This window comes from Nanorana parkeri, unplaced genomic scaffold (genome assembly GCF_000935625.1).
Source record: "Nanorana parkeri isolate BGI_ZX_2015 unplaced genomic scaffold, ASM93562v1 scaffold565, whole genome shotgun sequence".
Classification (NCBI taxonomy): Eukaryota; Metazoa; Chordata; class Amphibia; order Anura; family Dicroglossidae; genus Nanorana; species Nanorana parkeri.
The window spans coordinates 959184-979704 of record NW_017306833.1 but is presented as its reverse complement, the minus strand read 5'-3'; the positions used below and the strand labels follow the sequence as shown (position 1 = coordinate 979704).

The 20521-nt window shown below is 41.1% G+C and overlaps 1 protein-coding gene across 1 annotated transcript in view; it reads left to right on the top strand.

Annotated features, from left to right (window-relative positions):
- The window catches only part of GIPC3 (GIPC PDZ domain containing family member 3), an 81531-nt gene that overhangs the window by 49666 nt on the left and 11344 nt on the right, over positions 1–20521 (top strand). Inside the window, exons 4-5 of the mRNA XM_018562204.1 lie at positions 4328–4440; positions 19848–19929. Of these exons, the coding sequence (XP_018417706.1) occupies positions 4328–4440; positions 19848–19929 (195 nt within the window). The remainder of the gene's footprint in view (positions 1–4327; positions 4441–19847; positions 19930–20521) is intronic.

Sequence of the window (20521 nt, the reverse complement as noted above, 5' to 3'; positions counted from 1 at the left end):
ATTGAAATCTGCACCCCAGAACACAGGGGGCAGTTTTGTGAAGGATTGCGGTGCGTTCCAGCAGCTACCACTCTGTAACGCACCACATTCGGTGTGAACAAGTCCTAAAGCGAAATCTTTTAGTAAATCAGCCTCAATACCAATAGTTTTTTTTTTTATCAATGACCATCACAGTAAAAAATTATCAAAATCTGTTAACTGTTACTAAAGGCCTGTTCACACCATATGCAGTGCGTTCCAGCCACATTTTGGCCGGAACGCACTACATCGCATTGCGGCTGGCTCAGTGTTTTGTGGGGCCGGAGGGGGCGTGGCTGGCCATTGAAGTGAATGGCACCATAGCCACACCCTTCGGCTGCAATGCGAACATTGTGCCTGCGGTCCAGTGCGGTGCGATCAAAATGCTACAAGCACTATTTTGATCGCACCGGACCGAACCTTGATAACCTATTCAACAGATTGGTAGGGTAAGAAGGACGTGGAATAAGGAGGAGGAAGAGGCACGGATAGAAGCGGGCAAGAAGGAAGCCCAGTTTATATTGAATCCAGATGAAAAGATGTACTGAGAATGGTGTAAAGCCCCAGAGCATTTCAAACACATTAAAAAGGAAAAGGCAAAAAATGTATTATTTTTTGGTAATCAAAAGTACTGGGAAGAGAGGGAGAACACTGGGAGATTGCTTGTTCAATTGTCACGGTCACAAGATTCTCTTCCATACGTGAAGGCATTAAAGGACCTTGATGGCAGTATTTACACTGATTCTGAAAATGTTTTATCAAATTTTAAACAGTTTTATAATGCGCTATATACTACGAAGGTAATGCATACAAGGCAGGACCTTATGCAGTTTCTAGATACTATATAATGTAATAAAATATCCCAGTTAGATAAGGAGAATTTAGAAACACTGATTACTTTGAAGTAGTTAGAACAGGCGGTGGCTAGTTTTCCAAATGGGAAAGCTCTGGGTATGGATGGCCTCCTGATAGAGGTGCACAAGAAATTTGGCTCTTTTTTGTTGCCCACCTTATTGCAAACATATAAGGAGGCAATATAAATAGGGAGGCTGCCTGAATCTATGTGTATGACTGCAGTTATAGTTCTACAGAAAAAAAGAGAAGGATTTATTGTTGCCGGAATCTTACAGAACTTTTTATTTGCTAGGAGCTAATGTTAAGATAGATCGCAAAAGTGCTAGCAAACAGGCTATCAAACATAATCCAAACAATAATAAATCCTGAACAATGTTACATAGTTACATAGTTACAATGTGGCTTTATGCCATATAAATCGATGGCTGATATATAATACGGCTGATCTATTTAAATATGCAATTGCCCTCTGGACAAATAGGTAATAGAGCTTTGCTATCTTTGGATATTGCAAAAGCTTTTGATAGCGTAGAGTGGGATTATTTCTGGGCAATACTTACAGAGTTTGGATTTGGCCCTAGGTTTATTTTGAGTGTTTGGTTGTTGTATGTCGGTCCCTTTGCTAAAATCTAAGTGAATAAGTCGGTATCCTCAGCCTTTAGGCTAACGAGGGGAACTAGGCAAGGGTGCCCCTTGTCACCCCTTCTATTTTCTCTGGCGATAGAACCATTAGCCAACTTAATAAGAAGATCACCTAAAGTGGTGGGATTTAAACATGGGGAAGAGGAAGATAAGATAATATTATATGCAGATGATACGTTTATTTTTTTTGGGCAGATACTAATTACTCCTTGATAGAGGTTATTTCCATACTTTTATATTTTGGGAAATATTCAGGGTTGGAGGTAAATTGGTGCAAGTCAATGCTTCTTCCGATAGATCCAGTGCAGGACCCATTATGTGTGCAACTGCAACATGTACAAATTGTGGACTAATTTGTGTATCTGGGAGTTCGGTGTAAACAGTGTGAATTATGTGGAAGACAATATAACACCTCTTTTGCAGAAATTTAGGAAACAATGCAATACATGGTGTAGGCTCCCCTTGACACCGTTGGGTAGACCCAATATTATTAAAATTTGGATGCCTCAGCTGCCTTATATACTGCATAATTCTACAGAATGTATACAGTGTTTAGAGCCGATTTGGAGAAAGAAGCAATCGCGTATTAAGTTAGAGATTCTACAGTATCTGAAGGGGAAAGGGGGTTACCTAACCCATGGATTTCTTTTTTTAGCCTCACAATTGAGACATCTAGTGGGGTGGCAGCAAGCAGGGCAAAGATCAGGGGCTTATTCTCTTATTAAATACTCGTTTCAAGCAAAAGATCCCTTAATGGCCCTAGAGACAACACTATATTTGAAAGAATTTGCATCTTTGCCCACTATAAGACTGCTTGGTAAAGTATGGAAATCATCTTAAGGCCTGTTGAATATTCATAAGTTTACAACATACAGTATAACCCAATATGGGAAAATAGAGAAATATTTGAAGTGGCTAAATTACAAGGTTTTGGAGTATGGAAAAGAGCAGGAATTTTGACATTAGCACACATTTATGACAAAGGTACGATGAGAACATTTCAGTCTCTACAAATTGAATATTTGCTGCAGAATTCCCAGTTTTACAAATATCTACAATTGAGACATGCGCTTACAACACATCCTGGTATTAGCGATGTTTATATTGGCTCAAGTTTGGTTATGGATATAAAATTTAAAGCAACTGCGACAAGGGGGGTGATTTCACAGTTATATTCTGATCTTCTCCCAGAGGTGTGAAGTAAATCGCCCCTGAAATGCAGAGAAGGCTGGGAGGTGGATTTGGCCTTAATAGAAGATAGTATATGGGAGGAGGTGCTGCGAACAGTCCAGCTGGTGTTACCACCTCCCATATGTTAACACAATTCTATATCGTCAATAGGACATATAGGCCCCCAGAGTTTATGTTTAAATAGGACAAAGAGAGAATTCTAAGTGCCCAAAATGTGGTATTGAACCAGGGTTATTGATACATTTGTTGTGGAGGTGTCCAAAATTAAAGCATTATTGGTATGAAATATTGGATGATGTACTTGTACTTGGGCCTGAAAAAGTGGCATCGGGACATCCCTAGATGAAATATATGTAATCTGGGGTTTGGCTTATTAGTAACCCTTGGGTATTGTGTATATGAATCCTTAAACGTAGAATGTCGGCAGTTACACCTACTAAAGGGGAGTGGAGAAAAGAACTTGAAAGAGTGGTTGCATTTGAGAAAATAATGTCAAAACACTGCGGCATTTTAGATAAGTACTGGAAAATGTGGTGAAAGTGGGATACATATAGTGCCAATGTATGTATATGACGTTACTGCTAGTAGAAGACTTTGTATAAGAAAAGAGCGTGATCAACTGTATTCAACTCGTATGAGGATCTTTTACTTTTGTTTCTTATAATCATCATATTGAATCTTTCCATTTTGTTTTGTTGGTGTGTTGTTAGTCTGTTTTTTTTTTTGCTGATGTGTGATTGGAGTATATGTTATGTACATTTCTCTAAACTTTTAAAATAGGGCTGGGGAAATTAACGATTAATTTCTCGATTAATCATTAAACTTTTTGATCGATTAAAATTCTTTTGATCGAAAATGAAAAGACTCACCTCTCCGCCGGCTTCCGGGAGTCCCGTCGGGGATCCGGTGACGTCACGGATATTGACGTCACCGCACTCATCCCCCCTTCCCCAAGTGGCTCAGTCGGCTAATGAAGGGAAGAGGAGTCCGATGACGTCACGGTCATCGACGTCACCGGACTCCTCCCCCCTTCCCTTCGTTAGCCGACGGAGCCACTTGGGCCGGTGAGTTTGCCCAAGAAGCACCAAGCTTCTGTCTTATCTTAAACTTATATATATGCACTATGTGGCTCTCCATTAACCCCCCCACCCCCCATCTCGCTCCCAGAAATGTACCCATTGAAATTTACTGATATTATGTTGCAATCAGGTCCTTAGATGGAATGGACAGGTGCTGCTACTTCAAATATTAAGCTAATACTTATGTTTAAATCACCCTTAGGGCTTTGCTGTTTTACTATACTATGTAAATACATTTGTAATCCAGCACGTTATTATTCTGAGTTGCCCCACTCAAGCGGCAGCCATATTGAGTGGGGCACGTGAGATTAATAACGTGCTGGATTAGTGTGATCCTAGTTAATTTTATTACTTCATTGCTGTGCTGCATGTGTATAGGCCAATGTATTGGATCTGTATGTGCGTTATAATTAATCGAAATTAATTGATTAAAAAAAATTCGATTAATCGAACACGAAAATTTTAATCATTACCAGCCCTATTTTAAAATGGTATAATAAAAAGTATTAAAGTAAAAAAAAAATTGTATTGTGTTTTCACAGATATGATTGGACAGAGAGGCAGACCAAACAAATGTCCCCCAGAAGGGAAGGTGTCCAGTGGGAGAGAGACTCTGCGTCTGCGAAATAAGGGCATGGCCACTGTGGAAGAATTGGTAATTCTAAAAATGCAGCTAAATTACAAATAGTTCTATAAACACTGTACTGATTTTTAGGTCCACTTTATGCTCGAGTTATTGCAATGAGGTATTCTGTAGTTTGTTCCTAACATGCAATGCAGTGCTAACATATTTGAACACAACCATCAGTTTGCCTTAGTGTAATTATAAGATTGCCTTAGTGGAATAAAGCAGTGGATATGTTAAAATGTGGATATGTAGTCTCATATGTTGTTTTTTTTTTTGCTTTCATGAAAAGCATGACTTACATACACACATGCAAAAGTTTCGAACAGTAGACAGTCAATAAGAAGTTCCTTTAACAGAAAGCAAATAATGGCGATTTTAGCAAATCCATCTCATTATACATACTTATGAATCTTTACGTATATGCATATCTGTTATATCTAACATAGCTTTGGTATGCTCTAAAAATACTTCGCATTCTACATATCTTCTAATCTAGACTGTCGTATGCCTATTGAGCATCACTTAAAGTGACATTAAACCCTCAGATTTTTTAAGATAAACCAATACTGTAATGTGTGCCTTACTGTAATCCATGGTAGTTTCCCTTCTCTTTGCTGCTCTTCCTTTTCAATCCTTATCTCTTCTCATGCTTGGGGAGAACTTCCCTTTGCAGCTGAGTGCCTCTTCCTGTAGTGCTGGCTCAGGTTGTGAACCTTCACACAGACACCATGTATCCATTTCAGAGACAAGGCAGTCTGCTGCAAAAGAGAAGTTCTCTCTTTAACTTAGTTAAAAGAGAAGAGAGAGAAAGAGAGACGAGAAAAAGTAGGATGTGGAAAAGAAGAAGGAAAATAAAATGATAAAAGATATAGATATTCTTCCAGGACATTTATCTTTGTAGGTGAGTAGGCTAGAGTAGAGTCAGCTCAGCATCCCGACTGCTATACCTCGGTGCAACAATGGTAATGTATGCCTTGTCCTACATCCAGATCTCAATTTCCATTCGTATAGCTTAGATCCCTATGAACCTTGTTGCTCTTCCCAGATGGTCCATGCTCTCCAGACTTTTTCATAAGCAGTGAGTCTATTATTGAGTCGGGCCGTCAAGGATTCCATAGCTTGGACATCCTTGATCCGGGCGTAGAATTCAAGTCGGGATGGGGGGAGCCTTCTTTTCCACTGAAGGGAGAGGAGGCAGCGGGCTGCCGTCAGGACATGCATTGCTAATTTATTGTCTACTCTGGATAAGTGAGGGAATGGCAAACCCAAGACTTAATGAACTGGTGAAAGGGGAAGGGATTGTCCCAGCGTATTTTCCAATGTAAGTTTAACCATGTCCCAAAAAGGCTTGAGTGCAGAGCAGGTCCAAAATATATTGTATAAAGAGTCTCTAGACCCGTCACATTTCCAACAGTGCGCAGACACCGACGGGTATATAGAGTGTAGAAAGTCAGGTGTATGATACCAGTGGTACATTATTTTATATTGGTTCTCTCTATATACTGAACAGATGGAGGACTTTGCGGCTGTTTGCCAAATGAGCTTCCATTGTTGGGTAATCAAGATCCCTAAATCTGCTTCCCATTTAAGCATATAGGGTTGTTTCGTGAAGCCTACCATGGGGCTATCATTTAACAGGTGATATATAGAGTAAATCAGACCCTTAGATGTGCATGTAGTATCACACAGCCGTTCAAAGGGCGTTCTAGGCTCGAAGATCAGAAACTGTGTTAGTGATTGTGCAAAGTGTTTGATTTGAAGGTAAGAAAAGAGCGCCCGTGAGGGTAAGTCATATTTATCCTTCAACTGTTCGAATGTTAAAAGTCTGTTGGAAGTTCCATCCACAAGGTCTCGTATGGTGAACAAGCCTTTAGTTTGCCACGTCCCTACCCATTCACGTGACATACCAGATTGCAGTCTTGGATTCAGTAAGAAAGAAGTCAAGGAGGAATGAGGTGAGATAAGACCACAAGTGATCTTAATCCTACGCCAAATGTCTAGCATCAGGATCAGTGAGGAGAGCAGTTTACACCTGGGAAGTAGCACCGGTTGAGACCACAATAATGCATTGGATGAGTCGGTGATATCCATTGCCCCTCTATCGCCACCCAACTAGTGGTGGGATTATACTGTGATAGTATCGGTATAGCCCGCAATTGAGCTGCATAGTAGTAGTAAATTAGATGTGGCAGTGCCTGTCCCCCCCTAGCTGTCAACGAATAGAGTATGCCCTGAGAGATACGATGTCTCTTACCATCCCAAATATAGTCTAAGACCTCCCCTTGAAAGGATTTGAGATCTAGTGCAGGTATTCTTACAGGCAGGGTACTAAAGTGGTATAGTAGTTTTGGCAGTAAAGTCATTTTAACTGATGAAAGCCTGCCTGTTCTCATATGTTTTAACATATACAGATTCATAAATATTCTAATAACCAACTATTAAGGGGATTAGGGTACATTCTTTTTTTGTGTAAGTGCTCAGTATATATAGAGCAGAACCTGGATCTAAGTGGTTACCCCTCACCAACTGCTCATTGAATATGTGAGTCTTATCCCAGCCTCTTGCAAAGAGATATTATCACTTATGATTTAATTGCTGGAGGATTCCACAATCAGGAGTTAATGTAGCAGGAAACTGTACCACTTCTGAAATCTGTTTACTCAGCAGTGTCCATTTTCAGTCAGCACAATCCTCTCTCATATTGTTTCTTTACTAGAATCTGTGATGCTTTACAGTAAACAGCTTCTGCACTGCCTATTCTCCCTACTAACACCCTCCTCCTCCTCCGATCATGCCCAGCTCCATTATCAGATCCAACAAATCTCCTCCTTCCTGTCTTCTTTCTCCTATGCTTTCGAGTCCTTGATCGGTTCATGTTCTGCCTTCTGTCACAGCCATCTGTTATATTTTTATATTTTCTAATAAAATTGTACATATTTTTTTTATACTTTTTGCAACTCAGATCCTCCTTTAGACCTACTTTGCTCTGTACCCTTCAGTGGGCAAGAATGTTTTGTATGTTTTAATCTTGTTATGGATTGTTGAGTTCAGCAAACATTCACTTCATTTGAAGTGGGAAAAGGGGTAAAAATCCCATTAAGTGTCCTGGTCTCTGGGCAAATATTGTTTTCTATCCAGAAAAGGATCCAACACCAAATTTTTTTTAACAATATATATCTTTATTGAAATTTTTTGTTGTAATACAAACAGTTAAGCATCTAATGTGCAGATATAGTTAAAGGTAGTAGAGAATTCACATCAATAGCATATGGTTCGACACAATAATTTGTGAGTATTAAGAGTAACAAGGTGTGTAACCACGGTGCTAACATTCACTACAATCTGCGGAAATGTAAATATAATAGATGTTACAGAGAGAAGGAAAGGCAGAGGGTAAAGGAGGGAAGAGTAGTGTGAAATGCAGTTAACTAATTTGTAAAATATTTCCCAATGATTGGCACATAAAGGTGTCTTGTAGGATGTTCGAAAAACGTTTTGCCTTTGGGACGTGGAGAGGGTAATCCCCAAATCACGTTCCCATTTCAACATCTGGGGAGATTTGAAAAATGAATTATCTCCTAAATAAGCATAGAACAGTGCAATACCTCCCTGAGACTGAGAATTGCCATATAAAAATTGGTACATTTTTAAATTAATAGACATTATAGTTGGAAAGGGTTGCTGACGCAGTAAATGAGTAATTTGATAGTAGTGATGGCATTGATCAGATAATTTTTTCATGGATTTCAAAGTATCTTGAATATTGTCACGTACCTGGTTGGAGACCGATAGTTGAGGAGGCTTCCCTTGCAGCTTGCGGTCCTCGGCCCTGGCACGAGTGACAAGGATGATGCAGACACTGTGTAGTACTGAAAGTCCAGGATCTGGAACTGGAGTAGGTCAAGTAGAGCAGAGGTCAATCCGAGCGGGCAACAGAGTACCGGAGCATGAGACAGGAGCGTAGTCAGGTGGAAGCCGAGGAGTCAAAGCCAGCCGGGCAGTCAGGTACAAAACAGAAGGCAAAGAGAAGTCCAGTAAACAGGCCGAGGTCAGGAGGCAGGCAGCAATCAGGGGTGGTCAAGAGCAATCCGGGTCAGGCACAGGAAATAGGAATTCAGCAGAAGCACAGGGACACAGGAAACTAGCTGAAGATCATCCAGCAACTAAGGATATGACAGGCTGGTATAAATAGGCCAATCTATTAGATGGACGAGCGTAATTTCGTGTGCGACTGCCACGCGCACGTTTGCGTGCATACATCCGTTGTGTGCGCATTACCAGTTAGACGTAAAACGTGCCCCAGGCGCATGCGCAGAAGCAGTTGTCAGCCTACAAATATACATGTCAACTAATTGGGTAATTCCCAGTTGTAATCATTTTGTCAAGTTAAGGTGCGGGATAATGTAGTGAAGGACCATGATGAGGGTTGAAAGGTTTTGAGTGGATGTAGTAGATAGGGAGGTGAAAAGGAAGGTCTCATTCGTGTAGAGTTTGTGAGCTAATAAGAATTCAATGATTAATGGTTAAAAGTTAATTAGATGAAGGTTTACACCAGTGTTGAAGTTGATCTAGCAGGGGCGCTTTATGGTAATGTATCAGGTTGGGGAGTGCTAAACTGCCAGCCAGTTTGTTTTTGTAAAGGATATTAGCTGGACATCTCAGAGTTTTCCCATGCCAAATAAATCGTAGAAGTTGTTGGTGGAGGGCCTTAAAGAAAAAAGCAGGTGGCGTTACTAATATGGGCTCTAGAATGAGATCCTAATAGGTTGGACTTGATGGACTAATGTCTTTATTCAACCTCAAATACTATGTAACTATGTTATAGGAATGGTACGGAAAATATATAATATTATTAACATTTTGAAACCTACGATTCTGCCTGATGTGGAGAGTTATACATTATTAAGTTAATTAAGGTTTGTAGGGAGTTGTTTAATGAGAGGTTTGTAGTTAAGTGCGAAACAATTAGAAGATAGTTTTGGAAGTTGGATACCTAAGTAAGGGATTGAGGTCGGCATCCAGGAGAACGGGAATTGGGATGTAAGTCAGGATTTAAGAGGAGGGGAAATATGGAAGTCTAAGATTTGCGATTTACTAGTGTTAAGTTTATAGTAGGAAATCTAACTAAATTTAGATAATAGAGAATATGCAGCGGGTAGTGACCGATGGGGTGTGGTGAGGGGGAGAATCACATCTTGTATGAAACGACTAGCTTTGTTGGAAAGCCCAATTTGTAGGGGATGTGGCGGTGGTGTAGAGCCAGCTTTCAATGATTCTGTATAGTAATTTGTGATAGATCACAGATTACTATACAGATACTATACTATACTGATACATTCTGTATAGTAATCTGTGATAGATCACAAAAACTGCCTAAGTGCTATAATTAAAATTTTTATTTAGCCAAAGATAAAAGTGCACTTACAAGATCGCAGGGTTAAAATCGCATTAAACAAAAGACCAAGGCAAGTCGTTCCCTTGATACGTTTCATCTGAAAGACTTTACACTTTTGATAGTCTTTCAGATGAAACGCGTCAAGGTCTTTTAAAACAGAGGATTCTCTTTGTTTAATGCGATTTTAACCCTGCGATCTTGTAAGTGCACTTTTACTTTGGCTAAATAAAAATTAGAATTATTACACTTAGGTGGTTTTTGTGTTTCTAGCTATGCATTCCTATGGTGGTTTTTAATTTTTTTATTCTGACGGCGTACATATCTGCTCAGGTAAGCCTGCACTTGCCCCCCCCCCCCCACATGGTGCTGCATCAATGTATTGCTGGGGTAGTGGGATTTGTAGTGCTCTCTAGCTGCTGGTACATTGTGCTGTACCATCAGCTAGAGAGGACTACAAATCCCAGCAATATATTATACACTGTATGTATAATGTGCTATTGCTGACACTTGTTGATCGTAATCCCTAAATTTTACTGTTGGGGGTCACCACAATTTGGCAAATGCTACCAAAGGGGTCCCATCCCTAGAAAGGTTGAGAGCCACTGATCTAAATGTGTCTACTTCTTCTCCTCCCACTGTTTAACCTCTCATCCTCATGGCTCAGATATAGATTGGAAATCCCATCTTGGTTTCAGACATGTTTCCATAAGCCGGAACCATATTAAGCTCCTGTCCACTTCTGCTTTCCCCCTTGTTATGCAGACTTCATTGATGTTTTTCCAGCCTCGGTTCTCCATTCTCACTATCCGTACAAATGCCTTTTTGACCTCCTGCCAGATACACTTTCCCCTAGGGGACATGTCTTCCATTTGTTTGTATTGTTCCTTAGTGTACACAGAGCTGAAGAAAGTATTTAATAGATTTGTCTTTTCTTTGTCCCCAGTTACAAACTTTGAGTTATCTTGTAAGGGGCCTACATGCTCAGACCTGATCTTTTTACTATTAATAAATGTAAAGAATATTTTGGGGTTTGTCTTGCACTTTTTTGTAAACTGTCATTCATTTTGAATCTTTGCAATCTTTAGTTTTTTTTAGATCTGTTAGCATCTGTCTGTGCAGGAAATACTTAAAGATGAACTTTACCCATATCATAGTTACATAGTTACATAGTATTTGAGGTTGAAAAATAGACACATGTCCATCAAGTTCAAGTCTGTGTGTGTTGTGTGTGCGTGCGTGTGTATAAGAGTCCCTGTGTGGTCTAGTATTTAACTGTGCCTGTACCCCTGTATGTTACGGTCTCTTAGGATGGTATCTAATTGATTTTTGAACTAATCAATATTGTTTGCAGATACCACTGCTTGTGGTAGAGAATTCCAAATTGTAACCACTCTAACTGAAAGGAAGCCCCTACGCCCTTTGTAGTTAAATCTTTTCTCCACCAATTTTAGGTTGTAACCTCTAGTCCTCGTTACCGAGTTTACAGTAAAAAGTTCAGTGTCGACGTTGCCGACACTACTAAACATTTTGTACAACAAAATCATGTCCCCTCTTAATCCCCTCACTTCAAGCGTGAACAAGTTTCAATTTAGCAACTTTGTCTCATAGCTTTAATCCTCCAGCCCCTTAATTAGCTTAGTTGCTCTTCTTTGGACCTTCTCCAGCTCAAGGACATCTTTTCTGTGGACTGGTGACCAAAACTAAACCGCATATTCAAGATGAGGCCGAACCAGTAATCTATAAAGTGGCAAAATGATTGCTTTGTCTCTACAGTACATTCCTTTTTAATACAAGACAGTACTCTGCTCGCTTTGTTTGCCACTGCCTGGCATTGCGTACTGTTAATCAATCTGCGGTCAATTATGACCCGCAAATATTTTTCTATTTCTGACTTCCCTAGTGGAGTACCCATTAATGTGTGATCCGCTTGTCTGTTTTTAACCCCAAAGTGCATTACTTTCCATTTTTCGACATTAAACCCTATCTGCCATATAGTTGCCCACTACCCTAATTTATCCAGGTCCTCTATTACCCTCCCAATTTTAGTATAATCTGCAAACACAGAAACATGGCCATTGACGCCCTCCCCAATATCGTTAATAAATAGGTTAAATAGTATTGGGGCTAGCACAGAACCCTGGGGCACTCCACTTTCAATCTTAGACCAATCTAAAAAGGAGCCATTTATCAATACTCTCTGGACATGTTCCTGTAGCCAGTTCTCTATCCATATACACACCATGTAATCTATGCCCATCAATTTATGCTTGTGTATTAAGCGTTTATGTGGTACTATGTCAAATACTTTTGCAAAATCCAGGTACGCTACATCCACTTGTCTTCCTCTATCCAGATCTCTACTCACCTCTTTGTAGAATGTTAGTGTTGTGGAAATTTTATTTGAACAATTGGGGACGTTTTTATTAGGATGTGTTTTTAGTAGATTGTATATGTGAATATTGTCATCATGTCTCTGTGTTGGGTTTGCCGGGTTATGCTCTATGGAGCGTAGTCAGGGTTAATCAGCACTGAGGATAAACCATTGGAGTGGATATCTTCCTATGGATGTGAAGACGCGGCCGCTGTGCGCAGAGATCTCTGCCAGCGAATGGTCCATGTGCTATGCGCTGGGCTGTTGACCGGGGGAGATAAATGTGCATTGGGGAGTGGTGTCCTCTTCGTAAGCGTATGGACACCAGCCAGGGCCCCTGTGTAATGCGCAGATTTATTCGCTTGGCAGAGATGTATTTGCTTTTGAGGACACAGTATCATTTGGATACATACAGTGTATCTGCCTTTATGAAGGAACATATGCTCATGTCTTTTTAGTGTGTCTGATCAACACATTGGAAATAATATGGCATTTTCCCTGCAGATAAACTCACATTCATGGGAATAGTAGTATAGTTCTATTAAGCATTGTTCACTGAACCTTGCTGAGTGGAATTCGCGCCAGTGGTATAACGGCGGGAGTAGTTGCACGAGTCTGATCGGAGCAACGTTAACAGTTAACACGCTGATTCCTTTGTGTAGTCTTTTGGCGCGAACTCCGCTGCACATGGTTTTCATTGTTAACTGGTGTACACGACTAGCGAACTAGCAGCGGGAGGCTGTGCACGTTGTGCACAGAGTATATGTTTACGAACATATACTCCCCTTTCTATTGTCTATTCAAATGTATACATGTGTCTCATTGGCTGACTCTGTGTTATGTTAATGTATTGAGGAATTAATTGGCTGTTGTGGCCATCTTTTCCAGCTGTTATCCCTTTTTGCCCTATAAATAAACGGAGCTCACTGCACTAGGCTGGACTTTTCTACTGAGCATCCACCATGAGAACAGCTTGTGTCTGTTTTACTTGGTACCACTGAGCGCTCTCCATCATATTATACAAAAGAGCTGAGAACCGTGCTTTTTAGCGCAGTGGATTTCTATGCGCATGAGTGTATAGAAATATCCACAGTAGGTTGGTCTGACAAGAACAGTCCTTCATAAATCCGTGCTGATTATCGCTTACAATACCTTGGTCACGAACAAAATCTTGTTACTGTTTATATATTGGAAGAATTTGTTGTGGTTCTTTTACTGACTGTGATTATGTGCTTTTCATAATCTATTTTAGCTGCTCTGATTTCATGTTTACATATCTTATTGCATTCCTTGTGGCTCTGGAATGCCAATGCAGTCCCCTCCATCTTATATTTCTTAAATGCCAGCTTTTTGTCTTTGATGTGTTGTTTTACCATTTTATTTTGCCATGCAGACTTAGCTCTCGATCTTTTATTTTTGTTACCCGATGGTATGCACTTGGTAATAGCATTATGTAATGCATTCCTAAAGCAATCCCACTGCACCTCAGTGTTCATTGTTAGAAATAATTTGTCCCATTTGTTGACATACACTAGATAACGCAGCTTATCGAAGTTTGCATTTCTGAAATTTAGCGTTCTTGTCACATCAACACACTTTTCTTTTCTGTACCCGATATTAACAATAATTACCCTTTGATCACTATTACCCAATGTGTCCCTAATTTCAATGTCCTCAACTAGGTCCACATTATTAGAGATTAATAGATCTAGAATTGCATTCTTCCTGGTCGGGAACTCAACCATCTGATCCATGAAAATGTCCCGCAACAGGGTTAGAAAAAGGCCAGCCTTTATAGAATGAGAGGTTCCCTTTGACCAATCAATGTCCTGATAATTGAAGTCACCCATTATAACAACATTTCCCTATTTCTCAGCCAATTCTATTTGAGAATGTTGTCGAGTCTCCTTCTCTTTCCCTATATTCAGGGGTTTATAACACACACCCAAAATAAGTTCACCACTATATTCGATCTTATCTAGTTCTAGCCACAACGACTGCACACCATCACTACTATCTGCCGTCATGTAATCTCATCTATATACACTTAGGTTGTTTTTTACATACATGCATACCCCTCCCCCCTTTTACCAACCCTGTCCCTCCTGACCAAGTTGTACCATTGTACATTAGTTGCCCAGTCATGTGAGCTGTGCCCCCGGTAGGCAACAGACTGTTCACTGCGCACGGTCCCGGCAGATTACCCTGTCTGTCCGTTTGATAATAGAGTCCCCCCACCACCAAAATCTGTCTTTCCTGCCCCTCCATCCTGCTCCCATCCTTACCGGAGCAGTCACTCCCCCCCTTCCAGCTCCAGCAATGTCACCCCTGAACTAATATAGCCAACATCCTGCAACCTGGCATATTTATTGGGGTGTATCAATTCAGGACTGGCCTCTCTCGCACTCTTCCCTCTACCCTCTACCCAGCCTTCTAACAGTAACCAAGCTACCTACATCGGGATCCTGCTCTTCCCAACCCCCCTCCTCCTCTATACCGCCATCCACCAGAACCGGATGAACAACTAGAACAACTCCAAACAAACTAGCTCACATCTGGCGCAACAATATTCGCCCTCGAACGCATGTTCAAGAAACGCATACATTGAGCAAGATGTGCAGCGGGTTGCATTCCAACTGATGGAAGACATATTTTTTTTAAATTTATTTATTTAATTTTAGGCCCGGATGTAATTTAAAATTACCGCTATATCACACCAAGTGCCCAACAATATCACAGTTTTCAAAGCATATCTTTATATTGCCAGCTGATTAGGCACCCCACATATTATTACCCCAGTTTGCCAAGCATATTAATACTCTTAAACCACAGCAGTTACTAGCAACACAATTTGCACCACAGTAATTCCTATACAGATGAATACAGCCAATGCCCAGCAATTATTTGTATCCCGGTAAGTACCTCAGTAATTCCACAGTGGTGATACTAACATTGCCCGGCACTTTTTTGTAACAGTCGGTACCACAGTGATTTCCCCAGCAGAGTAATACTACCAATGCCCAGAAGTTATTAGTAGCACAGTTAGTACCCCAGTAAATACCAGCAGATTATTACTCCCAATCCCAGCAATTTTTAGTCACACTTGTACCCCAGTAATTCAGCAGAATAATACTACTACTAATGCCCCTGCAGTTATTAGTAACAGTTAGTACCACAGTAATTACCAGGAGATTATTGCTACCACTGCACAGCCGTTATTATTGACACAATTTGTACCACAGAATTCCCAGAAGATTGTTTCTATTAATGGCCAGCAATTTTGAAATACAGTTGTTACCACAGTCCTTTCCTGCAGATTATTACTACCAGTGTCCAGCAGTTATTAGTAAAACAAATAGCACCACAGTATTTCCTAACAGATTATTGCTCCCAATACCCAGCAGTTATTAGTAACACAGTTAATACCACAGTAATTCCCAGAAGAACAATAACAAGAACACCAATGGTCAGAAGTTTAATTAGGAACACATTTGGTACCTCAGCAATTAATTATCTGCCTAATGGATGGCTTTTTATCACCCCTCAGCTTTCAGTTTACAAAAATACAATCCCTTTGCCAGACTTCTTATCCGATGTACAACTTACAACCCCACTCACTCCTGCACTTCCTTTCACACCAGCCTAACCGATCAATCAATCAATCGCTCTTTTCTAATCTGCTCACCCTTCTCAATCAGTATCTCAAACTCAATTCAATCAGTATCTCAAACTCACACTTCTCAATCACCACTCCAATTGGTCTCGCTCTGTTCCAAGCACGAGCTCCTATCACAGCTCCGGTCATCCCACCGCTCACTCCTCCTCCTCCAGTCTCGCTCCGATTCGCTCCGATTCTGATCCGAGATCTCCAGTCAAGCTCCGTTTCACTCCGGTGATCATCTTCACTCACTCCACCGCTAACTCCTCCGCTGATCACTGGTCTCTGGCCACCGATCACCAGCGACTATACCACCAGCACATGTCTGCTCGCCTAGCTCTCCCCTTGTCTCTCCTTCTGCTTCCGCAGTAAACCGACTGTACAGCACAGAACCGACTGTTCAGCACCAAGGGTTATCTTTAAAATAACAACAAACACACCTTTAGAAATGTTTAGTTATGACAATCTACTAGGGCTGGTACTGATTAAAAATTTTGTGTTCGATTAATAGACATTTTTTTTAATCGATTAATTTCGATTAATTATAATGCACATACAGATCCAACTACATTGGCCTATACACATACAGCACAGCAATGAAGTAATAAAATGAACTAGGATCACTCTAATCCAGCACGTTATTAATCTCACGTGCCCCACTCAATATGGCCGCCGCTTGAGTGGGGCAACTCAGAATAATAATGTGCTGGATTAGTGTGATCCTAGTTCATTTTATTACTTCATTACTGTGTTGTATGTGTATAGGGCAATGCCTTAGCCGGCGCTCGTGCAGAACAAGTTTCTTGGGCAAACCTCTTAGTTGTAACAAAACCGGAACTCGATAAATTCTCAGTGTCGACAGATCACCGGCCCAAGTGGCTCCGTCGGCTAACGAAGGGAAGGGGGGAGGAGATCCGGTTACGTCGATGTCCGTGACGTCACCGAATCTCCTCCCCACTTCCCTTCATTAGCCGACAGAGCCACTTGGGGAAGGGGGGAGGAGTCTGGTGACGTCACCGGATCTCCGACGGGACTCCGGGAAGACCCGGAAGCCCTGAAACTGAGCTGCAGCACGTGGCCAAGACCATACAGCGGTTTAACAGGGCAGGTTCCACTCAGAACAGGCCTCGCCATGGTCGACCAAAGAAGTTGAGTGCATGTCCTCAGCATCGTATCCAGAGGTTGTCTTTGGGAAATAGACATATGAGTGCTGCCAGCATTGCTGCAGAGGTTGAAGGGATGGGGGTCAGCCTGTCAGTGCTCAGACCATACGTCGCACACTGCATCAAATTGGTCTGCTTGACTGGCGTCCCAGAAGGAAGTCTCTTCTAAAGATGATGCACAAGAAAGCCCGCAAACAGTTTGCTAAAGACAAGCAGACTAAGGACATGGATTACTGGAACCATGTCCTGTGGTCTAATGAGACCAAGATAAACTTATTTGGTTCAGATGGTGTCAAGCGTGTGTGGTGGGAACCAGGTGAGTATAAAGACAAGTTTGTCTTGCCTACAGTCAAGCATGGTGGTGGGAGTGTCTGGGGCTCCATGAGTGCTGCCAGGACTGGGGAGCTACAGTTAATTGAGGGGACCATGAATGCCAACATGTACTGTGACATACGGAAGCAGTGCATGAGCCCCTCCCTTAGGAGACTGGGTCGCAGGGCAGCATTCCAACATGATAATGACCCCAAACACACCTCCAAGACGACCACTGCCTTGCTAAAGAAGCTGAGGGTAAAGGTGATGGACTGGCCAAGCATGTCTCCAGACCTAAACCCTATTGAGCATCTGTGGGGCATCCTCAAACGGAAGGTGGAGGAGCGCAAGGTCTCTAACATCCACCAGCTCCGTGATGTCATCATGGAGGAGTTGAAGAGGACTCTAGTGGCAACCTGTGAAGCTCTGGTGAACTCCATGTCCAAGAGGGTTAAGGCAGTGCTGGAAAATAATGGTGGCCACACAAAATATTGACACTTTGGGCCCAATTTGGACATTTTCACTTAGGGGTCTACTCATTTTTGTTGCCAGCAGTTTAGACATTAATGGCTGTGTTGAGTTATTTTCAGGGGACAGCAAATGTACACTGATATACAAGCTGTACACTAACTACTTTACATTGTAGAAATGTGTCATTTCTTCAGTGTCGTCACATAAAATAATATATAATACAATATTTACAATGTGAGAGGGGGAACTCACATCTGTGAGATACTGTAAATATCACCAGGGTTTTTGCTAGTCAAAAGTGATGTGAGATTATATAATAAAATACTGTCTATTCATTATTGCATTCCAGTGTATTTAAGTACTACGAGGAAGGTTTAACCACCTGCTGTCCGGCCATTGTAATTAAATGGCCGGACAGCAGCTTCTTGAATGCGGGTGGGCGTTTTTAAACGTCCCATCCCGCCCCGCTCGTGCCCGCCGCTAGGCAGCGCGCACAAACGGGAAAGCAGCTTTGAATGTAAACAGCCAGCGATAGCTGTTTACATACAAGCGTTCAGGCGTCTAGAGACGCCCGATCCCCTGTAATTGCGTGCGGGTGTGCGCCCCCCTCCGTCGCATCCACTGCTGGCGATCCCGAGCTCTGCTGTTCTCGGTGTGAGCCCGGGACCAGCACAGCAGCTCTGCGGCCGGAGATCAAACGGAGCTCAGTACACAAGCTCCGTTTGATCTCCTCCTCCTCTTCGGAATGCAGGAAGTGATGTGTATTACATCACTTCCTGCATTCCTCTGTCACTCTCCGTTACAGAAACCGGAGGGAAGCTGGTGAAGCAGGTCTCTGCTTCATCAGCTTCTCTGGGGGTCCCTAGGTGACATCAGGGGTCTTAAAGACCCCTAATGTCTCCATAAAGAGAACCTGTCACTGCAAATTGGCTATCACATAGGGAGCTTGTTTGCTCCCTATGTGATAGCAATAAAGTTAACTGGAAAAAAAAAGGTGTAAAAAAATTAGTTACAAAAAAAAAACAAAATTAAAAGTCACATATCCAAGCAATAAAAAAACAAAAGTAAAGCCTCCGCCCCCCACATGCACACGCAAACATGCGTTGAGTCGGCCTACGTGCGAAAACAACGAATACATCAATTGCGCCGCACATGTTACATATCGCCGCAAAGGTCGGAGTGAGAGCAATAATTTTAGGGCCATCAATCGCTGATAACACTAAACTGATGAGTGGCAAAAGCTTTTAAAGCGTCGGCTATGGTAAATTTTTGGTATGGTAGTTTTTTGCGATTTAGCAGGTGCGCGCAATTTTAAAGCTTGGCATGTTTGGTGTCTATTTACCCGACGTGATCCCTTCTTTTATATTTTACCAAAAAATTGGGTAATAATGTTTTATAACATAACAGGGAGAACAGGTTTTTCTTCAAAATGTTTGGTAGTTTTTTAATTATATAGTTAAAAAAAAACCCGTAGTGGTGATTAAATACCACTAAAAGAAAGCTCTATCTGTCCCAAAAAATGGTATAAAATTCATTTCAGTACAGTGTTGCATGACAGAATAAATGTCAGTCAAAGTACCGCAGCGCTGAATACTGAAAAATGGCCTGGCCAGGAAGGGGGTATAAACACCCCGGTCAGCAAGTGGTTAATATTCTAAAAAAAATACTTCTAAAAGTTACAGTAAACATAAAGAGGGGAATTTATTAAAACTGGAACAGACAAAATCTTGAGCAGCTGTGCATAGCAACCAATCAGCTTCTCTCTTTCATTTTCAAAGCTTAGCTGAACAAACTGAAGAGAGAAGCTTATTGGTTGCCCTTGGAACTGCTCCAGATTTTGTCTTCTCCAGTTTTGATATATTCCCCTCAATGTATATACCAGAGCTTTTCCTTCTATATTCATGAGATTTCTTATGAGGATGCAAACTCATGAAATACCATTAAAAAAAGCCAAAGTCAAAAGCAAAAGCTGATTTAGAGTGGTTGGTTATGTACAACAGGTTTTAAAACTGTCTGTAAACAATGTATCCATTCTGTTTTTTAAGTGTTTTATTCTTTCTACAGCCAAGTGAAGGGGAAGAAGAAGCTTCCCGTAAGGTAGATGATTTGCTGGAAAGTTACATGGGAATCAGGGATGTGGAATTAGGTAAGAGATGTCTTCAAACTATATATATTATATAATCTATCTGTCTATCTATCTATCTAGATAATGATTTACAATATAAGATCACTATTGCCTTGCTAAATTGACAGATTTAAAAGTTGCAAAAGGTAATTGTTCTGATCTACTGTAGGTTAGACATGTAAAGGCTCAAAAAATTCATCGGATCGATTTGTGCGGTTTTTTTTTTATTCGATTTGGTTTTTATTTGGATTGAATAAAATGTTTTGTTTTCGGTTTGGATCGATACTAATTTTTTTGTTTTTTTAGTTCGGATCCATGAAAATTTTTCATTTTCAGTTCGGATCCATGAAAATTTTTCGTTTTCAGTTTGGATCAATTCAAATCTATTTGCATGGAGTTTATTATCTTGTTAAATGTGAAAATTAAAAAAACAGTTTGCAGTCACCTCCTAAATTCACAACAGGCCCTTTAGGTCTGGTATGAATTTTAGGGGGACCCCAACGCCAAAATCCTTTAAGAGACCCTTGATCCGAGCAAAGGCCTAGCACAGCAGAAAGGGGCGACCCCCTGGCAAACCACCTTATCCCCATGTTGATGAGGTCAAGGGCCTCTT